At 38.6% G+C, this 27,420-nt stretch overlaps 1 protein-coding gene across 4 annotated transcripts in view; it reads left to right on the top strand.

Annotated features, from left to right (window-relative positions):
* Window positions 1-22,719, top strand: part of EPB41L3 (erythrocyte membrane protein band 4.1 like 3) — a 198,706-nt gene extending 175,987 nt beyond the window's left edge. For 3 of the 4 annotated variants that reach the window (XM_036244576.1, XM_036244579.1, XM_036244578.1), the window contains exons 13-24: window positions 4,597-4,650; window positions 6,529-6,564; window positions 6,748-6,813; window positions 7,270-7,461; window positions 13,335-13,409; window positions 16,048-16,170; window positions 16,800-17,183; window positions 17,948-18,079; window positions 18,811-18,909; window positions 19,764-19,844; window positions 20,115-20,231; window positions 21,618-22,719. In XM_036244576.1, coding sequence (XP_036100469.1) covers window positions 4,597-4,650; window positions 6,529-6,564; window positions 6,748-6,813; window positions 7,270-7,461; window positions 13,335-13,409; window positions 16,048-16,170; window positions 16,800-17,183; window positions 17,948-18,079; window positions 18,811-18,909; window positions 19,764-19,844; window positions 20,115-20,225 — 1,353 coding nt within the window. In that variant the 3' untranslated portion in view covers window positions 20,226-20,231; window positions 21,618-22,719. The remainder of the gene's footprint in view (window positions 1-4,596; window positions 4,651-6,528; window positions 6,565-6,747; window positions 6,814-7,269; window positions 7,462-13,334; window positions 13,410-16,047; window positions 16,171-16,799; window positions 17,184-17,947; window positions 18,080-18,810; window positions 18,910-19,763; window positions 19,845-20,114; window positions 20,232-21,617) is intronic. The other variant, XM_036244580.1, reaches the window with a different exon arrangement.
* The last annotated feature ends 4,701 nt before the right edge of the window (window positions 22,720-27,420 follow it).

The raw sequence follows: 27,420 nt of genomic DNA on the forward strand, positions 1-27,420 counted from the left end.
GCACACATAAACTAATTACTAAAATTCTGCAGCACACCAAAAATCATATTTTTTGCCAATCTGACCAAAAAAATATGGGTATAATTTTGATTCATTCACAGCTGTTGTGTCGGCATTGGCTGTTGTCATTTTTTATTTGACAATCGAAGGAAAAAGAGGTCAGTGCCCCTGACTAAATAGTCAGGTGCTACATGTTGTAAAAATTCTTGCAGCACACTGGTTGAAAATCACTGGTCTAGAGAAATGCTCCTCAAGATGAGATGGGACAGAACACCACTATAGGAGCTGAGTCATCATCATCAGCTGATGACACAAAATTGTGAATGCGTCTCATCCCTGGAGATTCTGAAATGTCCCCACTGCTATCTTCTGTTGTCATTGCCAGGCTGTCCTTGTTACTCACAGAGGGGAGCCAGAGTCCATGGATGTTTTGGGTCAGAAAGGAGGTTTGAGCAGTTTAAAATGCACACATAACATCAGTCATTGGTAGGGCTGGAAACAGGACCAGAAAGAACTGCCATTGAAAATACCAGTTTTCAAGCACAGTCAGGAAAAGATTCACATAAGGTCTCTATACATTGTAAAAATGAGTTGAAATTTCATCAGTACTAGCAATGCCAATGCGTACGTTGGATGATTCTTTCAAATCCACCATAAGCCCCAAACCCCACACCCCTTCAGGCAGGCTGACAAGGCCAGGGAAGCTGGATGTGCTTCTGTGGCTTTCAGCCTCCATCCATGAAGTCATACTACCTGTTTCCTGTCCCTCATCCAAGCCATTGGGCGAACTGACATTGTAGCCAGAAGTTTTTCCTCTTAATTGCTCTCCTTTCCCACCACTCCATAGCTGTATGAACAGCCCAGCAGTTTTTCTTTCTGCAGGCTTCAAATACAGCACAGGGGAGAAGAACAGAACCTGCCAACAGAGGCACCTGGCTGTCACTACCCTCCTGCCCACACCTCCCAGACCCCTCCAGCTCTTCTGTTCCCACAAAAGAAGGGTTTGGGGGCAAGAGACAAGCCTAGCACTCCTGGCATTAAAAAAATTTTTTTTTTTACAAAGAGCAACATTATAAAAAGAAAGTCTTTTCAGTTTTTGCTCAGCTAGAAATCATGTGAGCTGCACCTGTGAGTATATAATATTGCCAGGGTATGTAAGTATCTATATTTAGTGGTATTATGACCATTTCCTTGCAGCAGAAGGAAAAAAAAATGGGAATGGCTTCACAGATGTTTGAAATAAAAATTTAAGCTTTTCAATTTAATATTGCCTAAGAGCCCTTTTCAAGGATCTTGGGTCATATGTGACTTAAGTTCCAAATATATGTATAACCATTTTCATACATGGAAAATATTTTAAGAGAAAAATAGTTTAAATTTTAGGCTTTAATAGCACTCTTTCTCACAGTGGCAATATTATCAAATAATATAGGACTAGAACATACAACAGTTAAGAACACAATTTTATCTACAAAGACTATAGCTGTTTCCAACTGGGCCATAGATTTTTCCTTTAGCAATGGAGTTAGTCATCAGGCTAATATAAAGCAGAAAGATTGCCATTTTATACTTTCTGGATTCTGAATAACTGAACTTATGTGTAGCGAACCACACAGACCTTGTGCCTAATCCAGGGTGTATATCTTGTTGTAATCAATGCATGAGCATCAGTGTTCAACTTGGGCATGTCTGCATTACATCGGCAAAACAAATCACAGCAGTACTCATTGCAAGCTAGTGGCTGCGGGACTGGAGCTTCCCAGTACGTGACTCTCCTTGTCTTTGCAAACCTCTCAGACCCTGAACCAGCTCTGGCTGCTGTAGTCTCCTCAGCCCTCCTCTGCAGCCTCGGCCAGCTAGGGCAGCTCTCCTGACACAAGACCTCATATTTGGCCATCTGTTCAGTGTCATCTCTTAATGCCAAGTGTTCAGAGCTGTGCACTTTAGTTCAGGCTGAGCTGGAGAACTCATATGTAGGTCATTCAGTTAAAAAAAAAATACTCATTTGTTTACATGGCCTGTTTCATTCTCCAGGCCTCAAGCACTTTGGCAGCTAAACTGGGTAACTTCGAAACATACAGGTCAGCTCTGTGACTTCCATTTTGCAAAATAACTAATGGCCATAATTCTTAAATATTTTATCATCACTGCTTACATTTTTCACCCGTTGTGGTGGCTTAATTAATTAGTTCTGGCCTTTCTCCAGAGTCAAGCCCAGTGTAGAAAGGCTTAATCATTTCAAACGTGAAGCTGTTGGCCAATAATTTTTTTTCTTTTGTACCTTCAGAATGGTCAAATAAGAAGGGACAGTATATCAAATTGTCTATCAAGAAACATAAGATGAATTTAGCTCATCATACCATAGAATGTAATTACATGTGAATTTCTGAGGAATTTTTTGATAATGCAAAAAACAAAAAGATAAAATCAAATCTGGAGGAAAATTGATCATTTGATTTTAACATTCTAAATTGTGTAAACATAGTATTTATTATGTGATAGTTCATGATGTGCTATACATTTTGCAGTTTTGTTTAGTAACAGTTGCTGTAAAAGCTTTTATTCAGCCTTTATAACTTCATTTATTAACTATTAACTGTTTATTGACCAGGCACTCTGTTTGTTGAGTGGCTGACTGACTAGGTGCTAAGTAGGAATTTGAGGGTGTTTAGAATGGCCTCAGCTATTATTTATTTGTGTATATCTAGGAAAAATAGTGGTATATTTTACAATTATTTTAGGTATTTTTAGTTTTGTGTATGTCAGACATCATATAAATAACTTAGTATCCGTTGCTTGATATGGTTAGGGTTATTTTCACCGTTTTACTAGATGGAAATTGGGATTAAAACATGAAATGTGCCCAGTGTGTCACAGATTTGAATAGCAAGATTTGAGCTCAGACCCCTCACACTTCACCACAATTGTAATCTAAAGCCAAGATGCTTGGAAAGTTCCTGATGTAAAATTTAAAGCCACAGGAAAATAATAGGTAGGAGGAGAAATACTTTCATGAACTTTTAAAATATTGGACACAATTAGTTAGCGTACTGAGCACAAGTCATTCTTATTTGTTCTTGAAAGTTTAAGATTTTGAATTATTCTGTACCCTTGGACAATAACCTATCTCTCCCTAATTCAGACTGACCTTTCCCTAGATTGTCACTAGGTAAAGCCATGGTAATGCCATAGCAATGATCACCCAAGAAAATTAATAGCCATCCCCCGACCCCCGAGGTTGCTAAGGTGGTCAGGTCATGAAAATATATCAACGCACTTTCTTTACCAACCTACTGAAAGTTATTTTCCACTTAAAACATGGTCACAGGTGGCCAGAATGGTGACCTCAGGTGCACCACTGCACAAATTCCATCTCCTTTTAGGAATATATAAAATGAAAGTTTGGGTTAGTGCCAAGAAATCTGTCTAGCAGAGTTATGTGAGCATAAACAACACTGGCCCAATCATCTCTTCCTGACATTCCTTGTTCTTGGGAGCGAGAGGTTCTCTTGAGGCAGATTCACAACCTTAGAGCCCCCAGTTTTTATTTTTGTTTTCAAAATATTAATAACACATCTTTGCTCAAGGGAATTTAATAATACTTAGTTGATGTTTGTGAAAGGAAAGTCAGTTAATATTGTATTAGGGCATTTAGCTGTCCTAGTTTCAATGGCTATGGCTCTTCTCTCCTCCAGAGAAAATAGTTTTTCTTTTAAATCATAACCCTCTGAAACATTAAAAACCAGTCCTGAAATTACTGATATAATTCTCCCCTGAAAACCTAGGCTCTGACAAATGCTGTGCTTTGTTTTATTTGTTTCCAAGTAGATGTTTCTCTCTCTTTTTTAAAAAAATACTATTATTATTTGCTTCATTCCATGGGTTTTGGGGGGAGAGGATGAGATGTTTCAATACATACTTTGATATATCTCTTTATATTGGAGGATGGCACAAAATAAACACATCATATAATCTTAAAAATTCCTAGTTAGCAAAGCTACTTGAAGGTTGAGTCACATTTTTGCTTACAGAAGACCTGTGCCTGTGAGCCACTGGCATGTGCTCTTTGTAATTACTAGGTAATGCAGACAGCCTGATGGTCCTCAGTGGATGTAAATGATCAAAATGGTATAAATGAGGAGCTGAAAGTCCAGTGACTGTTATAGTAGCTTTTTATTTAAATAATTTTAATTTACCTTTCAAATGTATGAAATATTACTAGAATAAAAAACATATATAGACATCAAATTTATTTACATTAATTTTTAGGAGATCTTCTTTGGGGTTTTAGTTAAAAGGGGGGAAAAGGACAATTGGTTTTCCTGAGACAAAACCAGACGGGTCAAATTGGCTAAATGCAGTTTCTGCGGTTCCCGCAGACTGCCTGCCGCTTGTCTTCCTCTGAGTGACTCCGCTGGGGAAACCTAGCTCTGGCCTTGCTTTTGCTTTTGCTTGACCCTGCGTTCTTGTGGGAAGGTAGTATGATTTGATCACAGAGAAAGGGAACGAACTCTTTGGCCTGCCCCATTTAACCAGATGGGTTTGTTTTCTATTCCTGCCTTCCTCCTGGAACCTGATCACTTCTGTGATCTATAGACCGACAGCGAGCGCACGGACACCGCGGCTGATGGGGAAACCACTGCCACTGAGGTTGGTGTGATAACTGAGCATGGTGGCTCTGCATTTAGGAACTTTGTATATTAGCTTTTAGGGTGGAGAGGATTTCTAACCTTTACAGTAAGGATTAAATATTTTCTATTGCCTAGACCAGTGGTTCTCACACTCTGACCTGAATCAGAATCCTCTGGAGGGTCCCATCTCATGTTTCTCATTCAGAAGGAGGTCTGGGGTGGGGATGGGGAATTTGCATTTCTGAAAAGTCCCCAGACCATGGTGATTCTGTCCATTTTAGTTAGGATCACATTTTGAGAACCATTTGGCTAAACTGATAATACTTATTTTGAATATAGTCCCCTATCTGAAATGAGAGGCTGTTTACATATCTAACCATGATGAATGGGGAGGAGCTTATTGACTGGATACTGATATATATTTAAACCCCAAATAATACTTTATTAAATCTTTATTAATATTAAATATTTTATTAAATCTTTAGGATACAGTGTGTGTGTGTGTGTGTATGTGTGTGTGTGGCTTTCGTTGTTTTTCAAATCTTCTCTATGAGTTGCTAATTTAAATTTCTATAATTATGTAAATTTATTAAAAAGTTAATATCTGTGACAAAATATAACAGTACATTTTGATTTTATAAGAATTATTAGTTACATGTAGCTACATGTTAATATATTTAATAAATTTCATTGTAATCCTAAGTGCTATAAATTAAGTATATTTTAATAATATTTTAAGTTTATATACCACTTAAGAATTTTGTTGTAGAACATCTGAAGCATGAAAACAAATACATGGAACACAGGTAGATTGTGAGACTTAAAAATAAATAAAGAGGTGTGAACCCGCCACACACTTAAGAATTAGCATGTTACCTGCACTGTTAGTTACCTGTGCACTCTCATGCTTTTTAAACACTTCCCCTTTTCTTTCAGGAACCAGCATTATAGCAGTGCAGGGTGGGGCATGCTGGGTAGGCGGTCTTGTCCTCTTGTTTGATAAGGAAACTGAGACCCAGGTAGACCGACTTGCTTCCAGCCACTGCTCAGGCCTCTCCCTCTTCTCGCCTATGGTTCTACTCTGGGCCCAGCACATGTGGCTTGGCCTACTTACCTAGTTTGGGTACTCGGATACCAGCTCAAAGATTAGACATGTCCTTGAAATTAGAAGAAAAAAAAAAGATAACAAAATTGCATTTAGGTAAATATTTTGTATTTTTTAAAAACTCAAAAATTGTGCTGTCTACATTTTGAGTTTTTAAAACTCAAAAATATTAATGATGGTTGATTTTTATAAAAATGTTCTTACCCCACAGAAATTCTTCTGCCCTCCCAAGTTGTTTTTTTCCTTAAGTATACGGGTTCCAGAAATTACAGGTTTCAAGAAGTCTTTAGATGTGAGAACCCTTCTGTTAAATTTTTTTGAGCCTCTGTTCTCTGGCCTACAAATTGGTGATAATAATAACTAACCTCATAGGATTACTGTGAGGATTCATACACTACAAAGGAGTTCTTATTGTTGGGGAATCATAGCCATTCTTATGAATTTGAATTTTAATGGGGCTCCCCATGCTTCCTGAACCGTTTCTCATGTTTAAGGACAGCCCAGCAGGCACATCCTGTCCCCTCCCAAGCACGTGTGTACACTCATCACGCTCGGAAGTCCCCAGGTGGAAGTGGCAAAGACCCACAGAGCAAGGAGTCTTTTACTCCTGCCTTCCTGTGAAGCTTTGTACTTTATGTGTGAGAATGTTGTGGTTTGCATAGAAGAAATAGCATTCGTAAGCAAGAGCAGACTAGTGGCTGTCCTGGCAGGTTTATATAGACCGTAGTTCTTCAGTGTCAAAGTCATTTGCATGGTAAGACTTTATTTCCCACTCTTTCTTGATGCTGGCAGTCGGACCAGGAGGAAGATGCAGAGCTCAAGGCACAGGTAGAAAATGAAAAATAAAATAATAGCAAAAATCATGTGTGATAAGCCATTGTTCGTCTGTGGTGTTCAAGTCTTCCAGCATGCTCCATAGACAGTTACCGTGTTGGTGCAGTGTGGAGGATGGCATTTATTCCAGTGACTACCCTGTCCCTTACCTTTCCCTTTCTTCTCCACTTTTTTCAGAATAGTCTGATTAAGCGAATAAAGGGTGAAAATGTGTATGTCAAACATAGTAATCTTATGTTAGAGGTTGGTATGCATATATACCAGTGCATGTTTGTGTGTGTTGATTTCTTTTTGTGGAGTACCTGTGGGCTCTCACCATGATGCATGAACTGTGTGCTCTCACCTATGAATAAGTGGGGATGACTTCTCACCCTTCTCTGATTTCCTTCCTCTCTCTTTTCCTGTGTGTGTATTTATTTTAATTCTCTCTGGTTACATGTGAATTACATGCTTTACAGTTTACCTTTTAAAACTCTTAATTTTTATGCTTGCGTGAACTAGATTTATTTTTCTTCTATTTTCCTTGGAAATAGCACATTTTCACCAGAGTGTTTGTGTTAGTGTCATGAGCCATAATCAAAACTTTTGTTTTGACTACTAATGAAATTGACATTGCTTTTAAAAAAGAGAGAGAGAGAGAGCTAAAAGGGAAATAAATGTAAAATGTTGACTGTTGGATTCTTTATGTTCTGAATATAGGAGCTAGATAAAACTCAAGAGGACCTGATGAAACATCAAACCAATATTAGTGAGCTGAAAAGAACCTTTTTAGAAACCTCCACAGACACTGCCATCATGAATGAATGGGAAAAGAGGCTTTCTACCTCCCCAGTCCGACTAGCCGCCAGGCAGGAGGATGCACCCATGATAGAACCACTTGTACCTGAAGAGGTCAGTATTCAGGCTGTTGGTTGTCTCCTCTTCACTAGACTCACTTCTCTACTGGGTCTGTGCCTGGGGAAAGGACTTGGCAAGCTTCTGAGTAGAGAATCTCACTACTTGTCTATGTGTAACCTGAGCTGACATACTCAGTGCTCCAAATAAAAGCTGAAAAGTAAAAGGATGAGGTGGCTAAGGAGTGGGTCAGTCACATCAGATGGTGCTTAGGAGCCACGGAAGTTACAGTGCACATCGGCTTATTCTAACTGTTAAACCTAGTTTTCACAGCCAAGAGAAACTGAGGTGCAATCCTAATGAACTGACACTTTTTCTGAATATGCGTCTTCAGCTGCATTAAGAAATGCCCTGAAAACTTATTAGTTCTTCTCATCATTTGCAAGATGAGGCCTATTCAGGTTGTCTAATGTCTGACTAAATGGTGACCTGAAGTTGATAGAATGTCAGGACATACTTCATTTTGGGAATACTACACCAATCTTTTACTGATATGATCAGTATTTTATTTTTATTATAACTGAATTTTATACATATAACTGGTATTTTAACTGATTTATAACTAGTTTTTATTTGATTTTTAGTAGGGAAAGTAAGGCCAGAATATCTTTTTAAGTGAGACACTTCTATATAAGAAAGCTCTCTTTAAATTGCAGCCAGAGTGTAGGGAGGTTCAGCTGGTGTTAGTGACTTTGGTGTTTACATTGTGGGACCCACAAATAGCAGTGGTGCTAATCTGTCAATGATTAGACATTACCTTTCTTTACCTGTCTTTCAAAAGAAGTTATTTAAAGCTGCATTTTTCTAGCATCGTATTGATCAATTTCTTATCAAGACTCCATTATTGTGAGATATTTGTCCAGGAAGCTGAAACAGAAGAAATTAAAATTTCAGCCTTTATGGGAGAAAAATTCTTTAAACTTGCGATGCTTGGGTCCTTGCAGTGAAAAAAAAGAATGTAATCATACTCATTTTGGTCATTTTTAAAACTTCCTTCAAGAGTTATTTATCAAAAGTGACCACAACCATTATGCTAGCTTCATGACAGTTGCAATCCTAGCTAAAAAGCGATGAAGCATATATCTATTTGAATTATTTTGTGAAGGGCCCCTTTCTACAGAATTAATGAAAGTATTTCTTTACCATTAAACACAAATTTCAGATTACTTGAGTTTCAAGAGACAAAAATGTCATATTCCAATTGATTTAAATGTTGTAGTCCCTGCATTAGTAAGAATACCACTTGTTAACTGTGATTGCATAAAATTGCATTATAATTGGTCAGGTTTGGCTTACTGTATGTCTACTATCTCTGTTGGAAATAAGGAAGATCATTTTGGCTCTGAGAATGGCAGACACTGGATTAAGTTCCAAAAACAAAAAATAAATAGCCATAATGGAAACAAACCAAAAAAGCCATGCCTCTTCCCAGTCTGTTAGTAAGGGACATGGTAGGTGGTAGCCACTTTAAATGAAGTTTAGGTGGATGTTTAGAGAAGTCAATGGTTGGTGCTAATAAACAAGGGACTTTAGAAGGCTAGGCCATTAGACTAGCAAAAATATTATTTTCACTTATTAAATCCTCTAATTCTTAGAGGATGACATTGATGAACCCAGAAAACATTAATAACTTGAAAAGGTGATACTTTGAACATAGTGAACTTCCCCTGGATGTTAATGCCTTTTCTGTGTTAGTGCAGAGAAGCTGCGCAAGGAAGCATTTGTTTGTTTGATTTTAATGATTAAAGGTTGGAAACATGTCCTCTGCAGAAGAGTAAAGCAGCTTGTTATTTAGACTGGAGAAAACCGAAGGCTGGCTTAGTAACTGCTTTCCAGTGTCTCGTAAGTTGTTAGGCAGAGGCTGTGCTCCAGTGCTCCACCACCACCACAAACAGAGGGAACTGTAGAAAGACTTGGCTGGACGTGAAAAAGGACTTCAAAACCACGCTGATTAACCCTGGTTATCAAAGGAGCTCAGAAAGAGCATCCTTAAGGAGTTTCAAGTCCAAGAGGAAGAGAAGTCCTTGGGGGGTAGGGGGGTCAGAGCTCGGCATATTTCCCTTGACCTTAGGGCTGGGCAGAGTGGCCTAGGGGCTCCCTTCTAACCCTTGTCCAGGACTCTTGATGACATCCAACTTTATACTCCACTTGAGGGCCCTAAGAACAATCCAGAAAGTTTGTGTGCTCTAAATTCTTGCCAGTTTCTGTATTAGGACCATGGCTTCTGTTTTGTGTTTTGTGAAAAGTGCAAAAGATCATTTTATCCTCCCAGTTAGGCATATACAAAACATGTCCACTTACAAACATAACCAAAAGATTTTTATTTTAGAAGGGAGGTATTTTTTAAGTAAATTACTAATTTGATATCATTCTGTTATTTACTATGTCCCTCTTTAAATAAGTAAATAGTAATTGACCAATTTAGAAAGTTCAGTTATTCCTAAAAGGAAATAATTTAATTTTTAAAACTGACATTCCAAATAAAGCAATATTGTTTGTGTCAGAGGATGAAGAAATTTTGATTCAGTGACCCCCCACAAGCTTAGTTGAATTTTTTGGGTAATCTTGGTGATAAAATACAGAAAAGAAATCTATGACTGATTTTTAATGTGACCATTTTTTTTCCTTTATCTACGGTGTGTTTAACTCATAAGTAAATGTTTCTTTTTAATCCTCAACTGAGGATATGTTTTCATTTTCATTGATTTTTTTTTTTTTGTAAAGAGAAAGGATGGGGAGAGATTGAGAGAGAGAGACATCAATGTGAGAGAGAGACATCAATTAAAAACCTCTAGTATGCACCCTGACCAGGGATCCAACCCACAACCTTTTTGGTGTACAGGACAACAGTCTAACCAACTGAACCACCTGGCCAGGGCAGTAAATATATTTCTATAAAATGCTACATGTTTATGATTAGAAGAAAATTAAGAGAAGTACAAATACTGAGCTAGTAATGGTAATGATACTCTAAGAGTATTATGTATGTTTACTATAATATGAGAATTTTATTGCCACTAGTTTCAAATTTCAAATATTTGACTTATTAGCAGTCAAATAGCAAAGATATGACCCAAAGTAGCAGATAATATCAGTGCTCATTAACTTTGGAAAATAGACAAATGCACCTGTAGGGCCCAGGAAACATAGGAAGGGTAGATGTGTGGTATGTGAAGAGTTCCAGGTACATCATCTTTCCACAGTTACTTCTCATGACAACCTGTGATCACCTCGGCCTAGTCCACGTTAGAGGCATATTCCTTTGTGGTTACTTAAATATTAAAAGTTTCCACACCGTGCCAATAGTGTTCTCCTTTTTTAATGTAGCTGGTTTTACAGGTGTGTAAGCTTAGTACAGTCCATCGTCCTCATTCATGGATTCCATATTTGCACAGTTGCTTACTCACTAAAATTTATTGTCACCCTAGAATCAATGTTAACAGACTCTCACCATCACTTGCAGACAGACTTGGGTGGTCAAAAATCTGAGTAGCTCAGTGCATATGTTCCCAGCTGAGGATGAAAGACAGTGTTCTGCTTTCTTGTTTCAGCTCATACTGTAAACAAGTGTCCTTTACATGGCCTATTTAAGTGCCACGTTTTTGCTTTTTTGTGTTTTCCTGGTGATTTTGCTGTTTAAAAATGGCCCCCAGGCATAGTAGTGAAGTGGTCTAATGTTCAGCTAAGCACTAGAGGGCTGCGAAGTGCTTTATGGGAAACTACCTGTTACATGACTACGTTAAGAGTGTTGTTCACTGTGAGTATAAGATCTTTATACAGAAGCACATATAAAACAAAGTTATGTCTTGATGTGGCCAGAGGTTCACAGGAACCTAATCCTGTATTTTCCCAATGGGTCAGTGTTGCAGCATTCACTAATTCATTGTTTGTAGTGACTTTATAGAACATAACTGCCGTGAATAACTAGAATTGTTCTGTTTGTGCATTTGTCTGCTTTCTGGTCAAGCTATACTTTTGCTAGTCAGGTTTTAGAAGAACCTCAAATTGGACAAAAACCCATTCACGAGGGATCATCTATTTATGAACAGGAAGAATCACCTCCATCCTCTGAATCTGACTTCTCTGATTTTCCACCGAGGTCTTGGGGTGCAACTCTAAGTGCATGTTAAAATTGTGTGGGGGAAAGTTTTAAATACTGAGGTGCACCCCACACATCACTATTATTTAAAAAGCTTGCCACATAATTCCGATGCACTGCTCAGTTTGAAAACCTCTGGCCCAGGCAGAAGTGAGAGCCACAGCTCTGTAGAAACCCTTAATTGCCCTAAGAGCAAATACACCCCTGACTTTTGCATGCCGGTGCAGGGCCTTCTTTCCCAGTTTGCAGAGATGAACTTTTTAGTAACTAAGCAAAATGGTTGGAGGATACATCTGACTCTATTCTAACCCGTCATACTAGTAAATGTTTCAGTTATCAACTTTTTTTTGTCAGTAGCTCTTCTCTGTTAGCTGAATTAACTGGGTTGGGGTTGACCATATAGAAGGTTTAATATTAAAATCTATCCCCTTTTCTTACCCTTTTCTGTTACTGAACATACCCAGTTCTGAATGCAGACAGTGTGGACATTTTCAGTTATAGGCACAGACCTTTTTGAAATTAGTTGATGTCAGATAACAAGATACACTGGATACCACTGTTCTCCTGCTGGTTTTGTTTTTTTAAGCTTTCATCTTAGGAAAAATATTTAGCTCAGTGATTATAATTAGAGGTATAGCAGTGGTATTCTGAAAAGTACCTATAATTTTGACCTTTCTAGTTTCTTATTCCTGCTTGAAAAAGAGGCTATGATTGAAACAAACAAAAACCCACATTTAATGATTCCACATGGTACATTTTGTCTCTTCCAGTATGTTTATGCAAAGTGGGGCAGGACAGGGATTTTTTTTTTCTTTGAAAATGTCTTATTTGTTCTTTATTAAATAGCTCTCATAAAATTATATTGTTTACAACAGTAGAATTTATTTTAAAAGCAACATTCTCCTAGAAAATTTGAACTTTCTGTTATTTTTAAATTCATCTTCCAAAATATCCTTTCTGTTAATACTCTGTGGAGTTGCATGCTGTGCACAGAGATAGAGTCAGTAACTAGTGTATTGCCACTTAAAGTATGCCTATTTAGTACTAAAGAAAGGAATAAAAAGAATAACATGACATATTTACTTTAACATTTCTCAGTTTGATATGATAAAAATAAGCATGATTTGAAATACCTAATTTTTCACCAAAATATTTTCAACTTGACTTTTTAAAAGCTTTTACCATGTTATAAAAGTTCAAATAAAGCTATTACCTTGAGTGTATTTTATGTTTATTTGTGGAACAATGAAGAAGTCAACCTAAGTATAACTGAGTTTATTCAAATTAGTAGCTAATGCAGTGACCAGTATGTGTTTCTTGACTCTTTATCAAGCAGCACTTAAATGGGAAATACAATCAAATATTGTCAAAAATAGAAGTGGGAATTTTCTCCTACCTTAATTTTTTTTAATCTTAATATTTCTTTTAATACTCACTTTTATGGTGTTGCAGATGACTGAACTGACATGTAGCCATTGTTCAAATGCCGAGGCACTCCTTGTGTTGCTGTTACACGGTGTATTCGTAGAGATGAACAATATTTGAGTCATAGAAACACTAGAGTTTCAGAAAATCATGTTACTTTTTGGAAATAACTATTCAACTTAGATATGGCTTCAGACCATTTTTCAAATTAATAAACAATAATTAGCTTTCTCAGAAAAAAGAATGACTGGTATTTGTATAACACAATAAAAGAACTCTCTCCTAACTTGCCTTTTTGGAAACTGTCTACTTCCTCTTTTCCAACCCAACCCCTTTATTCAAACAGACCAAAGAAGAAAGAGAAATTTCTGAAAAAGTTATATTTTTGCAGCAGGGAAGCTCTTCATTCCTTGAGTCTCAGGTAAAAAAACAAACATAAAGGAATTTTCCAAAAGGGAAGCTTTTCAAAATGCAGTGTCATTAAAATGTCTTTAGTTTTGTTTTCTTCTTAAAATTTACCTTCCTGAAAACTAAGGTAGGTATATCATTTTTACTTAGATTCTGGGGTGGAGAAAGAGGAATTTTCTTACCATAGTAGTTATCAGGTAGCCATCATCTCTTTATGGCTTTTGCTCCTAGATGGTTATGTCTGTTTGTGGGCATTTCTAAGAGTATTATTGGAACTTTTCACCACTTGTTTTACCCATAATGTGATATTAATTTAGGTGACTTTGAATGATTTTGACAGTTCTGAACTTTTATTGGTTTTCCCACTAGCCAAGTGTGATAAAGAAAATTCGGGAAGGAGACTCAGCGGGCTCTGTGGTTACCTCTCAAGTCATTTTCCAGAAAACTGTCCCATCGACCCTAGAGGTTATTTTTCACTTCATTTCATTTAATCCAGCACCAACATGTTGATCAATCTGCAATTCTTTTTCTTAAAGCACACATATTTCTAGATTCAAGTTTTCAGACAGTGATAATTAATGCACGTAGAAAACATTCTAGTTTAAAATGTAAACCAAGGTGCTCATCTACTCCAGGTTTCATTTCTTTTCCCTCTGTAACCTGTTAGACTAGTCAACTGCCTGTCACATGCTGTTAGGCTTCCCAAATGCAAGTTTCTTAACGTTCACTTCTTCTGCCTTACTGGAACTAACACTAAGGACAGTGGCAAAGAAAGTTCGGAGACGATAAACTTCAGTTGTAATTAAGATTGGAACGCTGTAGCCTGTTTACAAGAGGATCCAGCAATGTCCCAACAGTGGGAAATATTTCATTATAATGCCTTGAACACAGACACGGTTAATATTTGTTGGATAATAAGTGGTATAATGGACTTGGTCTCCTAAATAAGGAAGTATAACTTACAAACATGAAATGCTATCCACAGAAATTTGTGGAATGCTGGTAAGTTCTTTGTGAGAACAACAGATATGAAGTACACCGTTATGTTTCACATCAAAACTGTCCTTTTGTGTCCACACAAGTAAGGCTAAATAACTTATACCACCACTTCAGCAATGTTATTTAATCTTAAAACCTAGAATAATCAGATGTTTAACATACGATCAAGTACATTGCAAAATTTAACACCAATGTATGTTTCTATTTTAAAAAATCTGAAATTGCAGCTCTACATGCAGACTATATTCCGAATTGAAGGTTAGAGCTTATAAATTTCAGATGAGATGAGATTGCAGCAATAATTACTAGATAACACCAGCCCTGTACAGTCACATGAGTTTAGCTCTTGTCTTGATTTTCTTAAAGGATTCTTGTTTTAGAAATGAGATATCATCAGAGTTTCTAATTTAGCTTTTATATTTCAAATATAGGCCACAGAGGATTGGGTTATTGTAGACAAAATACCTACTGAGGTAGTTGATGGTGATTTGAAAAAGATCGTGACTTACAAGGTGGTGACCTTGAGCAGTAGAACTGGTGACGTCCCTGCAGACATGTTAAGATCTAGTACCATTGAAATGCAGAGCTTCGATGATTTGGCCCAAGAAATACAATTGAAAGAAGAAAGCAAACAGAAAATATACACTCTAGGAAAGTCCTATGATACCGTATCCGGAAAAGTCGTCACTATGACGGAAAAAGCTAAGGAGGGAGAGAAGGGAGTGCATCCCTCCAGGCTTGAAGCGCTTCAGAAAACGGAGTCAGTGAAGATCATCCCTGGCATGACAGAGTACGAGGTCCTGGAAGCCATCACTGATGAGAAATCCAAGAGAGGACCCGAAGTCCACACTCCGAAGCGGAGACTGTCAGAATCCCTGGCTCCCATCAAGGAAGCCGAGTCCCGGCGGCAGAGCCCCGAAGAAGACGACCCCCAGAAAGCGCGGAGGCCGGGAGGGGACGCGGCCCTGCACGTGGGCCTGGACAGCGTGCAGTGGAGCAAAACCGAGCACGCGCCGGAGGGGCAGGCCCTGCGCGTGGGGCTCTTCGGGCCCAGGAGGAAGAGCCTGTCCGAGTGGAGGTACTCCCAGGAACCGGCCTTCAGCGTCGCCACTGCTCACTACCTTACCGAGTCGGCGTCCCGAGTCGTGGTAACCAGTGCCTTTCGTTCGGCGCCGGGGCGGATTCCAGCATGACGTGTTTGGGCAGCACCCTTCTACCCCGAACCTTTCCGTTTCTCTTGCTGTTTGGCTTTATGTTCAGAGCAGCCAACCCAAGCTTTTTACTTTTGTTCATGATTAAGTCAATACCTTAGTCCAGTGAGCATTAAAACACTTTTCATTTTATCTCCAGCTCCCTGTTCCCGAGATGGGATAGCGCTGCTGTGGCTTGCAATGAAGGGAAAAAATGACCTGCTTAAACCGGCACCACCCTAATCCTAATAACTCTCTGCTTTACCAAACAAGAGCTCATGGTCACCTCGATTTGCTATTTTATTTTTCATTCCTTTCCGTTCCCAAAGTGTATGGTAGATTCCTTCATCCCTCCTTTCTCTTTCCTCGGCCTCCAACTTTGTCTAACCAGCTGTGAATGTGTTATGAGCTTGTGTATGTACCTGTCTCTGTGCTTGACTCTCCATTTCTTTGTTCACTCAGACTAAGCAATCTTCTGGTGAAAAGCTCATGGACGGCTCAGAAATCTTCAGCTTATTAGAGTCTGCAAGAAAACCAACAGAATTCATAGGAGGGGTTTCCTCCTCTTCTCAGAGCTGGGTTCAGGTGGCCTTTTGCTTCCATCCTTGGTGTTCCTGACTCTGCCTATTTGCCTTGCTTTATTTCTTTGTGCCTTTTTGCTGCATGTGTGTGTGTGTGTGTTGCATCCATGTAGGCTTTGCCTCAAACACCTCAGAGATGAGTTCGGTTCTTTTCCTTTGCGCCTGCTTGGCGTCTCTGTCAAATGCATTTAGTTCCATTATAAGAACATATTTCAGATACTCAAATGGCAATGGTGTTGAGGAATTTTAATAGCATTTAATTTTTTAAAGCATTTTATACCACTTATTAGGTCCAAGAAAGCAACCAAAACCAATGTGAATATGCCACATTGCTTTTTTGTTGTTGGTGGTGGTGGTGGTGTTTGTTTTTGTTAATTGTGTTTTACATTGCATTTTGTTTCTGTTGTGGATATGCTGAAGTAGCAGCATAGATTTGAATGTGTGTGTTGGTGCAGAGGGCAGGCATCAAAGACTCTGGTGGGAGGAATGAAAGCTAATTTATATTTTCTATGAGTGTTTCTGGTTATAAGCACTTGACACTGGCTTTAGGCATCCCGGTGAGTGGCGTCTTTTGTTTTTTTACCTTTGGTTTATGGAAAGATGGCACTGACACCACAATCTTCTCCCATGCAGAAAACAGAAACCAAGACGGGGTTCAGCGACACAGAGGCCGAAACAACCCAGCACCCCCAGCCACTTAGCACTGAGAAGGTTATGCAGGAAACTGTGTTGGTGGAGGAAAGACATGTGATGAATGTGCATGCAAGTGGGGATGCTTCTTACGCGGCTGGAGATGATGTGGATGCTGCAGCACAAGCAGCATCTGCTGATGCTTCTAGCATTAAAGGGAAGGAGGGCTCTGCTCTGACGGAGGGGGCTAAAGAGGAAAAGGGGGAGTTGGCTGATAAAGCTGTCCTGGAACAGGAAGAAATGGCCACTGCTTCCCATGAGCCAGAGGAGGAGCAGAGTAGAGCAATCCACATTTCTGAAACTTTGGAACAAAAACCTCATTTTGAGGTAACTTGTAGTTAATGTTACTTTTAGCACTAAACTTATATAAGTCCTTAAATTTTAGTTAAGCATAATGATGGAATTAAGTTTAATTTCCTATCTTTTTCAAGTACGTTTTGTTTCTCTTATTTCTGTCATGTGTGGCAATTATGGGTCTCATGCAAATATATATAATGATTCTTAATAATGTATAGTTCCAGGAAATGATTTCTGCTCTCATTGTAATTAGTGTAATTTGCAGTAAACCTGGGAAATGCATGTCCAGCTAGGATATTAGAGAATTTGATAAATTTATCTCTGATCAATGTAATCCTAAAGGACCAGAAACCATGATTGTGCATTTGCCAAATAGCAGGACTTTATTCTTTATCCTCTTGTGGTTCTTGAAATATTAGGAGCCAGGGGCGTTATGTCTTACTACTTGTTCCTTCTTTCTAAGAAGTTAATACTTTTTAAAAGGCTAATTTTTGATTTTTTAAAATTTATTAAGATTAGTTTATGAGATCAAGGAGGGGGGACATAAAACTGGTTTATTTCCTTCAAAATGATTTTTTACCTGAACCATTCTATGTAAAGACACTGGAATTCTGGGAGACTATTGGACATGTGTCTGTTGTGTGCCTCAGTCCCTAACTGACCTAACCTCATGGGACATGTAAACATTTATGTCATACTAACCTGTGCTTATATATATCCACCAAGCGGAGAGGAGAAAAAACAAAACTGTTTGTAGAAACTAATTGCCACTCTCCTACTTTCCCTTGGTGCAGTCATCCACTGTGAAGACAGAAACCATCAGTTTTGGCAGTGTTTCGCCGGGAGGAGCAAAGCTAGAAATTTCTACCAAGGAATTGCCAGTTGTTCACACAGAAACCAAAACCATAACATATGAATCATCAGAGGTAAGACAGTCTGTGAAGACCAGAGCCCTTGCACTTTGTTTTACCCCTTTAATGGCTTAGTGCATTTTAGATTAACTGTATGATTTTAATTTTAATTTTTAAATATATTTTTATTGATTTTTTAGAGAGAGAAGAAGGGAGAGAGAGATAGAAATATGGATATGAGAGCAAAACATCAATCAGCTGCCTCCTGCACATCCCCTACTGGGGGTAGAGCCTGCAACCTGGGCATGTGCCCTGATCGGGAATTGAACCAGGATCTCTCAGTCCATGGGATGACATTCAATCCACTGAGCCACAGGCCAGGCATAATTGTATGATTATTGATTTGTGAAACTCAGAGTACCAAGCCAGACTGTCTTTATCAAGAGTGATGCAGTAATTATAATTTTATTACTGATTGTTGGGTAGGAGATGGCTTAAACAAGTCTTCCTATATCTCAAAATGTGGAAAAAGACCCAGACATCTATTTCCATAGCTATGGATAAGGAAAAATATTAGCCCAACCAGCCACTGCTTACATTTCTAAAGTCCCAGTTTTACTAATGATGGTCAACTCTGGCCCTGTCTGGTTCAGTCTTTACCAATAGTGGTAGCTGCCAGGTGTTGACTGAGGCACACAGTGATCATCAGAGACAACTAAATCATCATAATGCCCTAAATTAACAGCAAACATCTGGAGAGGTACTGTAAATATTTGAGTGTGATGTCTATTTCTTTGCTTGCTTAGGTTGATTCTAGTGCTGATTTGGAGCCAGGCGTGCTAATGAGTGCACAGACAATCACCTCGGAAACCACCTGCTCCACGACCACCACCCACATCACCAAAGTAAGTGGAGTGGGACCTGATCAAAGGAAGGCCTTCACCCAGAATTTCTAGGTTTGGCTGCATAGGGAAATAGTTATGTAACAATCGGGATGCCGGGATACTGCGTTGGAGCTTTCACAACTACTATTTTTATGATACATTTGTCCTCACAGGCTAGTTTCTGTTTCTGAATATACATTCTTATAACCTTTGCTTACCTAACACGAATGCTTGGTGCATGACAGGTGCTCCAGAAACACTAGCCAGCCAAATCAGAGGACTCCATACTATGCCCATTTCTGAAATTAACGATTTAAAATAACTACTATTGAATTCTGTTTCAATTCTTTTTTTTTTAATCCTCACCTGAGGATATTTTTCCATTTATCTTCAGATAGGGTGGAAAGGAGAAAGAAAGAGAGAGAGAGAAACATCGATGTGAAAGAGACACATCAATCGGTTGCCTCCTGCACAACCCCGACCAAGGCTGGGAACCAAACTGCAACTGAGGTTCATGCCCTTGACCAGAATCGAACCCACGATTCTTCAGTCTGCTGGCCAATGCTCCAACCACTGAGCCAAATCAGCCAGTTCTTAATGTTTCAGTTCTTAATGAATGATATTATAATAACTATGTGTGGTGTTGAGTGGATACTAGACTTATCAGTGTCATAACTTCATAAGTTACATAACTGTTTCATCACTATGTTATACACCTGAAACTAACATGGCATTGTATGTGAACTGTAACTGAAAAATTAGAAAAAAGAAGGATGTTACTTCAAACTTGGTCAGCGTCTTCTGCTATTCTCTCCATTGAACAATGATTATTCTTCTGAGTGGGCAAATTCATAACGCTTGTCTATTCCTTTCAGACTGTGAAAGGAGGCATTTCAGAGACAAGAATTGAGAAGCGAATAGTCATCACGGGTGATGCAGACATCGACCATGACCAGGTAGTGTGTGAGATGGTAAACACCCTGTCAGAGCCAGAGAAACACTTGTTGGCCCTATTCTTCCCAGTCCCATTCTTACAGTTCAGCGTGTAATCTAAACAGTTTTCTGAATTAATTTTCCAATATACAGTGTATGATTCCTTTTGCAATCATTGTACCTCATTTGTAAATTGTGTATATAGATCTAGCTCATAAGTCTCCACCTTGCTACTGATCATGCATGTTCCACCTCCTTTTTGTCTTCGCCCTTCTGTGATTTCCTGGGGATAGGCTCTGGCTCAGGCAATTAAAGAGGCCAAAGAGCAGCACCCTGACATGTCAGTGACCAAAGTAGTGGTCCATAAAGAGACAGAGATCACACCGGAAGATGGAGAGGATTGACCCCAGGTAAGAGGTGACACTGATTCACTTGGCTTGGCCTCAGCGGGCATGTGGCATGGGGCACTTTCCCTTCATCCCTCACCTGATTCCTCCCTTTCCTTTTTTCTCTCACTGGCATTTGCAGGGCTGGGTACCAAAAGGATGGAAAACTACTTGTCAGGTACTTGTTTGTGTCACATTTGGAGGTTCCATCCTGAGGACTTTTGTGTACACTGCCAGCTGGAGGATAAAGGAAAAGCGGAGTCTTTGCTTGCATGATCTCGCTGGTGTTCCCTTTTGATCCATTTCCTGTACTCTTTTCATTATCCAGCTTTGCAAGGCCGGATTTGATTTTACTTGCCATGTGACCTACTCAGAACTAAGGTAGCTTTGTTCTGAAAGATGCAATATGTGTGTTGCAAATACTAGGGAAATAAATATACTCCTTACTCCTTTTGATGGCAACATTATCCCATTATAAGCTTTTTCTTCAACTGTGTTTGTTTATAACCTGTTTATGCTTTTGTTTTGCTTTGTTTTTTAATTTGAAACCTGAGCACTCACTTTCATTTTGGCTGTCTTCTATTTTCTGTATTCTCTGGGTTGAACGTTTTCCCCTAGTGTAGCATTGTGGCTCTGGAGGAGGGAAAATTCAGTCCTGTGATCCCACTTTCCTCCAGGAAGCGCATGCCTTTCCGCTGCTGTGTGGTTGGCATTGCAAGCAGACAGCATCCTCTGTGTGTGCATAGACTTGTCATGCATACTAACCTGCCATGTGGGGCTCTCCGCATCCCTGGAGGGCTTTGAATGCTGACTGCTTCTGATAAGCTACTTGCATACTTGGCTATGTGATAAAAGTCTCTTAAATATTTTACATGTATAAATGAAGTTAGTTCTCTAACATTAGTTTAAGAAACATAGATTGACAAGAAGCCTCTCTTAAAGAAAAACATAAAAATCACTCAGATTTGCCCAGCCGGTAAGGCTCAGTGGATTGTCATCCCATGCACTGAGAAGTCCTGGTTCAATTCCCAGTCAGGGCACATGCCCAGGTTGAGGGCTCGATCCCCAGTGGGGGGTGTGCAGGAGGCAGCTGATCAATGTTTTTCTCTCACATTGATGTTTCTATCTCTCTAAAAAAATCAATAAAAATATTTTTTTAAAAAAAAATCACTCAGATTCAAGTTAATAATGTAATTTAGAAGAGAGAAAGCAAAAATAGATTCTCTCCACAGAGCTTCAACCACTTGGGTGATGCTGTAGTTATTCAAGACAAAGCCTATCAGTGACTTACACTGGTATTTTACAGCATCTTGTCAAGAAGAGCATTGAATGACCTGCAAGATAACATTTCTTGTGACCTTGGGCTCAGATGTTTTCAAATGAGTAACTGATCAAATCTCTTTTCTACAGGAATAACTTAGCCTGCACAGGAATCCAGTCATGCAAACCATTAGGAAAACCAGAGCCTATATGGAGTTCCCTCTTCTAACCCCACTGACTTGTATCTGCCCGTGGAAATTTTCAATCCAGAAGAACAAACCTTGACCATTAATTAAAGACACTGGCAGAAAGATCTTCCCGTAATAAAGCAATCCGAATCAGCATCACTAAACTGATATTGCATGAAGCAACGATAAAATTACAAAAAAGCAGCATTTTTAATTTTCACAAAGTGTCTAAGTTTTCAGCTATACCTGCACGTTCATAACCAACAATATAAACCGTGATCTCATGTAACACATAACCAATCCATGCCTTTTATAGTTTATTATTATTAAAGTCTAAACAAAATTTCAGTTTCTTAGGTGACAGACCTTTTGTTTACAGATAAATGAAGATTATCCTAAAATGCTAGAAGCTGTCTGGTGTATCAGGTTTATCCCAGATTAGATGTGCCAATAACCGAGTTTATTCAGTAAACACTTGAATCTTGTACTTGTTTCATCTGGTTTTATTACTCTTAACCCATAAACAGTGATGACTCTCTGATCCTCTGGAAATATTTAATGCTTCCAATCCTGCTTTGTGTATCTAATTTAATTCATTATAAGGTAGTACTGATTTTAGCATATTAATGTGATTTCTTCCTGTCTCTATTTTAGTCTGTTCAGTCTTGAAAGCTTTCCAGAATTTCCTATCAAATCCTAAATATGTAAATTGTCATAATTTGGAGAAGAAAATATGTATTTTTGTTAGTTTACAATATTATGAAATTTCACTCCAAAAAACCTGTTGAGTTCCTGTTGCGTTTTTTTTCCCCTTCTTTTCTTCTTTCTTACATTTTTTCATTGATTTTTCTTCTTTTACTTGAAATAAATAGGGTTTTTTCTCCAAATCTGGTCCATATTTACAACCTAGTTCAGAGCCAAGCCTTAAACTGTACAGAATTTCCACTGTAATTAAACTATTTACTGTTTAGTTATAAATAGACTCCAAAAAAGATATATTCTCCATTACACTGTCTACCTGCATCACTCAGCCCACAGTGAATGTATGTCTCTGCATAGTAAAATAAAAATGGTAAATGCATTCTTTGTGTAATAATTTCAGTATTGTATGTGTTTAGTCCAGAGGTAACATTTACATGACATCAAAGGCCTTATCTTCTGCATTGTAGAGATAGCTTCTGTGTACATGATACAAGGTGTCCATCTGATAATATAGTGTGTGGACTATTTCATGTTTTGGAGATGGGAAACAAAATACATATATAAATGGTTGCCTATGAAGGCCTTTTTAAAAAAGTACAGAATCTCATTTCAAAGTTTTGACTTTTTATAAGAACAGAAGCTGTTATATAACCAGGTGCTTTTAATCTACATTACCACTCTCACTCACATCAGCTCCACAGCTAGCTGAACAATCAAAGGTGCATTTTACGAAGGCCCACGCAGCATGTTCCTGCAGCTCATTCGCATGTCAGGGACTAAGAAGACTTTGTTACCACTGCCAACCTAACACCTAGTACTTGCTGGCATTTTCTACCATGTCATGCTTTACCAAACTTTCTCATTTTTTTTAACTCTAAATTTTTTTTAAATATTTTTTTCAGAAAATTGTTATATTGATCCCATATCTTGGTCTTACTCTTATCATTTATCTCTGAAGGTGTTATCAGCTTCTCTTTATTAACACTGTGTATTCATTTTAGGAACTGAAGCATCATTTAAAATTTGTTTGAAGCCAGTCAAAAATGTGTTGAGAAAAATTAACACTTTATTGATACAAAGTGGTATGTGACCTCCCAAGGACACCTGCACCCAGTCTGCTTAGTTGTGTCCATCAATTTGTACCAGTGTTCACTGTTTTAAACCAAAATTAGCGTTTTCATGTTTTTCTGTTCTCAGCAGTAAGTGCTCGTTCATTTTTATAAACTTACACATTATCAAGGAAGTTGTACATTTTCGGCTTTCTTTCCTTTTCTGTCATTGCTCTTCAGACTTGTCCAGCCTCCAGTCACCGCTGTGTGGAAGCTGCAAAGCCTCCCACACATTCGTGCATTTGTGATAGCAGAGCCCCACTGCTGACACTAAAATCTGCAGCTGTTTTTTATTGCTGTATAACAAATTACTACAAAATTAATAGCTTAAAACAACACACATTAATTATCTCAGTTTCTGCAGGTCAGGTGCTTGGGTGTGGTTTCACTGGGTCCTTTGCAAGGCTAAGGCTGGGGTCTCAACTGAGGAAGATCTCGCTTCTAAGCCCTCCAGCCATTTGCAGAATGCATTTTCTCATGGTCATAAGACCCTTGACAGCTTGCCAACAACCGAGGGAGACTAGACTGTCCCCTAGTAAGACAGTCTTAGATGAAATAATAGGGGAGCAACTTCTCATCACCTTTGCCATATTCTATTGATTAGAAGTAAGTTACAGGTTCTGCTCACAGCATCAACAAATTTAAATTTTAGATTTGGAGATTAGTCAAGCCCTATCTAACATGGTCTAATTCAACAGTTTTAAAGCTTAATTTCACTAATATATAAAACTGGCTTATGCTTACTGCTAAACTCTTAGGTAATCTCAGAACATTTTTTAGCCATTACTAACACACAAAAATGTAACATTGCGGCAGGTGTGAAAAAAGAGCCTAGATATTACACTTTAAAAAACTGAACAATTCCACTTCACTTAGCTATTTGCCTCACAGTTAAGAAATATTTGCTTCTCGATTTGCTCTAAGATTCAGGGTTATAAGAAAACAAGAATTTAGGGTTCTCTTGATGAGCAGAAAAGCAAATTGCAAATCTAATGGCATATGGCCCAGCCTATTGGTAACTGCATTCCTACTAATCACACAGTGATCTGAAAAACATTAATTATGGAGTTGCCAAACCTTAAAAATCTACATGGTATTTCTCTGTAGTCATGGAGTGAATTGCTAAGTTCAGATAAAGCATTCATCCAGGTAAAATGCCTGCTCAAAGGAGCTTAGCACTCAGCCTGGGTGATCACATCCTGCTCCTTCTGTAGCATTGGGATTAATGGATGGAACCGTAGTGATACTGAGACACCCCCCACCCCAGCAAGAGAAATGAGGACAACACGTAACATGCAGTTTACTCTCCTGGAAGAATCTTCCACCCCCTTATACTCTATATTTCTTTAACATTTCACAGAGCCTTCTTGGGTACAGTGAGTTAGATCATGCACCTTGAGGACTGCTCAGCCTATTTTTCTTAACAGCTATAATCCATTTTCTTTATTGTGTCAACTTTCTAGCACATTTATTACACAATTTAAGTCAACATCAACCCTAACTATTTTTTTTTAAAGTCAACATGAAGTCTAGAACATGGATTCAAAATTGCTTGCATGATCTCACTTATATGTGGAATGTAGTGAACAAAATAAACTAACGAACAAAATAGATCCAGAGAGACATGGAAGTAGGGAACAGATACGAATCTCAGAGGGAAGGGGGTTGGGGGGTGGGAAGAGATAAACCAAAGAACTTATATGCAGATATACATAACCGATGGACACAGATAATAGTGTGGGGAAGGCCTGGGGAGGGGGAGAGCAGGTTGGAGTAGGTCAGTGGAGGAATAAAGGGGGAACATTTGTAATACTTACAACAATAAAGAGAAATGGTTTTAAAAATTGCTTACAACAAAGGTTATGTGCGGCATTTTAAATGCTTTTCTACCTTTCTCACTGCAGTAAATTAGCCATGTAAGAAGTGACAGTCTTGGATTGCCATAGAGGTTGCCTTGTGTTTTAATGGACTTTTTACTCATTAAGTAAAATTAGATTATTCCATTTTTTATTTTATTTTATTTTATTTTTTTTATTTATTTATTTTTTTAATCCTCATCCGAGGACATTTTTCCATTTTTTGTACAGACAGAGGAGGAGGGAGAGAGAGGAAGAGAGAGAGAGGGAAACATCGATGTGAAAGGGACACATCGAGTGGCTGCCACCCGCATGACCAACCAGGGCCGGGGACAAACGGCAACCGAGGTACGTGCCCTTAGTGGGAACCGAACCCAGGTCTCTCCGGACCGCAGGCCAACACTCTAACCGCTGAGCCAAAACGGCCAGGGCGATTATTCCATTTTTTAAAAAGCACATTTATGTGGCAGGCCATTGTGTTTCACAAGTGACATTTTATTTGACAAATAGTTCCTTATCAGAGCTGTTTAACTTTGAGGAAGGTGACAAAAGACAGTAATTCTCCCCCATGAATGTGGTTACTAACACATGTAGATACACACACACACACTAGCCTCTCATGTTTTTTTTGAGATAAATGTAATCTTTTAAGAGATTGGCCAGGTTCTTGTATACAAGCTTAAGAAAAATCTTAGCCTGGCTGGTGCGGCTCAGTGGATTGAGCATCATCCTGTGGGCAGAGAGGGCCCAGTTCAATTCCCAGTCAGGGTACATGGCCGGGTTGTGGGCTCAATCCCCGGTAGGGGCCATGCAGGAGGCAGCCAATGGATGTTTCTCTCTCACATTGATGTTTCTATGTCTCTCTCTAAAAAATCGGTATTTAACAAAGAAAGAAAGGAAAACTTTACCAGCCAAGATGATATGTGCACTTTTAGAGTTCCCCATGCAGGCACAAGAATATTTTTTGGCTGACTTCCAGACTTACTCATTCTCCTTAAATAATACTGAAATCTGATCCTTGAAGACAAGCAATGACAAAGAAATGCACATTTTAATGCAGTATAATTTACCAACAATCATTTGGCAAAAACACCATTTTAATAGGAAGCTTTGGTGAGGATGCAAGGTAGAAGCCACTCCAACACACTTCTGATGGGAGTGTAAGTTGGTAATTTATAAGCAGATAAGTAGGGTTGATAAAGACATATTCTTAATTTTTTTATAAATCTTTTGACCCAGCAAATCCACTACGGGAAATTTTCCCTAAAAAAGACACCGAAATTGCCCTGGCCGGTTTGGCTCAGTGGTTAGAGCATTGGCCTGCAGTCCAGAGAGACCCGGGTTTGGTTCCTGCTAAGGGCACGTACCTCGGTTGCAGTTTGTCCCCAGCCCTGGTTGGTCATGTGGGTGGCAGCCACTCTATGTGTCCCTTTCACATTGATGTTTCTCTCTCTCTCTCCTTTCCACTCTGAACAAAAAAAAAACAAAAACAAAAATGAAAAAATGTCCTTGGGTGAGGATTAAAAAAAAAAGACACAGAAATCTATAGGAATTACTATACAATAATGTTTTGCTCTGTGTTGCCCATAAAAACCAAGAAGTTTAAGCAGTTGATATTCAGTAAAGTGGGAAATTTCTAAATCAATTATGGTATGTACATGTGACAGAATATTGTAGAACCCCCCTCCCCCCCAATTATGAAATAATGATCTGATGGAGGGAATCCTGATGTGTTAGGTGAAAGTTGGAGAAAATGTATATTATGATGCTAACTGGTAAAAATGCTTATCTGCACAGAAAATGCCTGGGAGGATGTATACCCAAGTGGGAGCAGTGGGAGTCTCTGACAGAAGAGCATATGTTTTTTTTATTCTTTGTGCTCTTGTTTTTCCAGATTCTTTGAAAATGTATCACCATTATTAAATTTCAAAAACAGTGGTTTAGGGAATATCTGGCAACTGAGAATAATGGAGAGTAAGAGATAGTAAATGAGAAGAAATTTCGAAAACTGATTTTCGTCCTGGAACTTCAAAGCTATTATTGTAACCACCAAATATTACAAAAGCCTTGTTAAATACTGACTTCCTTAGTCACATTC

Source organism: Molossus molossus, unplaced genomic scaffold, assembly GCF_014108415.1.
Source record: "Molossus molossus isolate mMolMol1 unplaced genomic scaffold, mMolMol1.p scaffold_m16_p_6, whole genome shotgun sequence".
Classification (NCBI taxonomy): domain Eukaryota; kingdom Metazoa; phylum Chordata; class Mammalia; order Chiroptera; family Molossidae; genus Molossus; species Molossus molossus.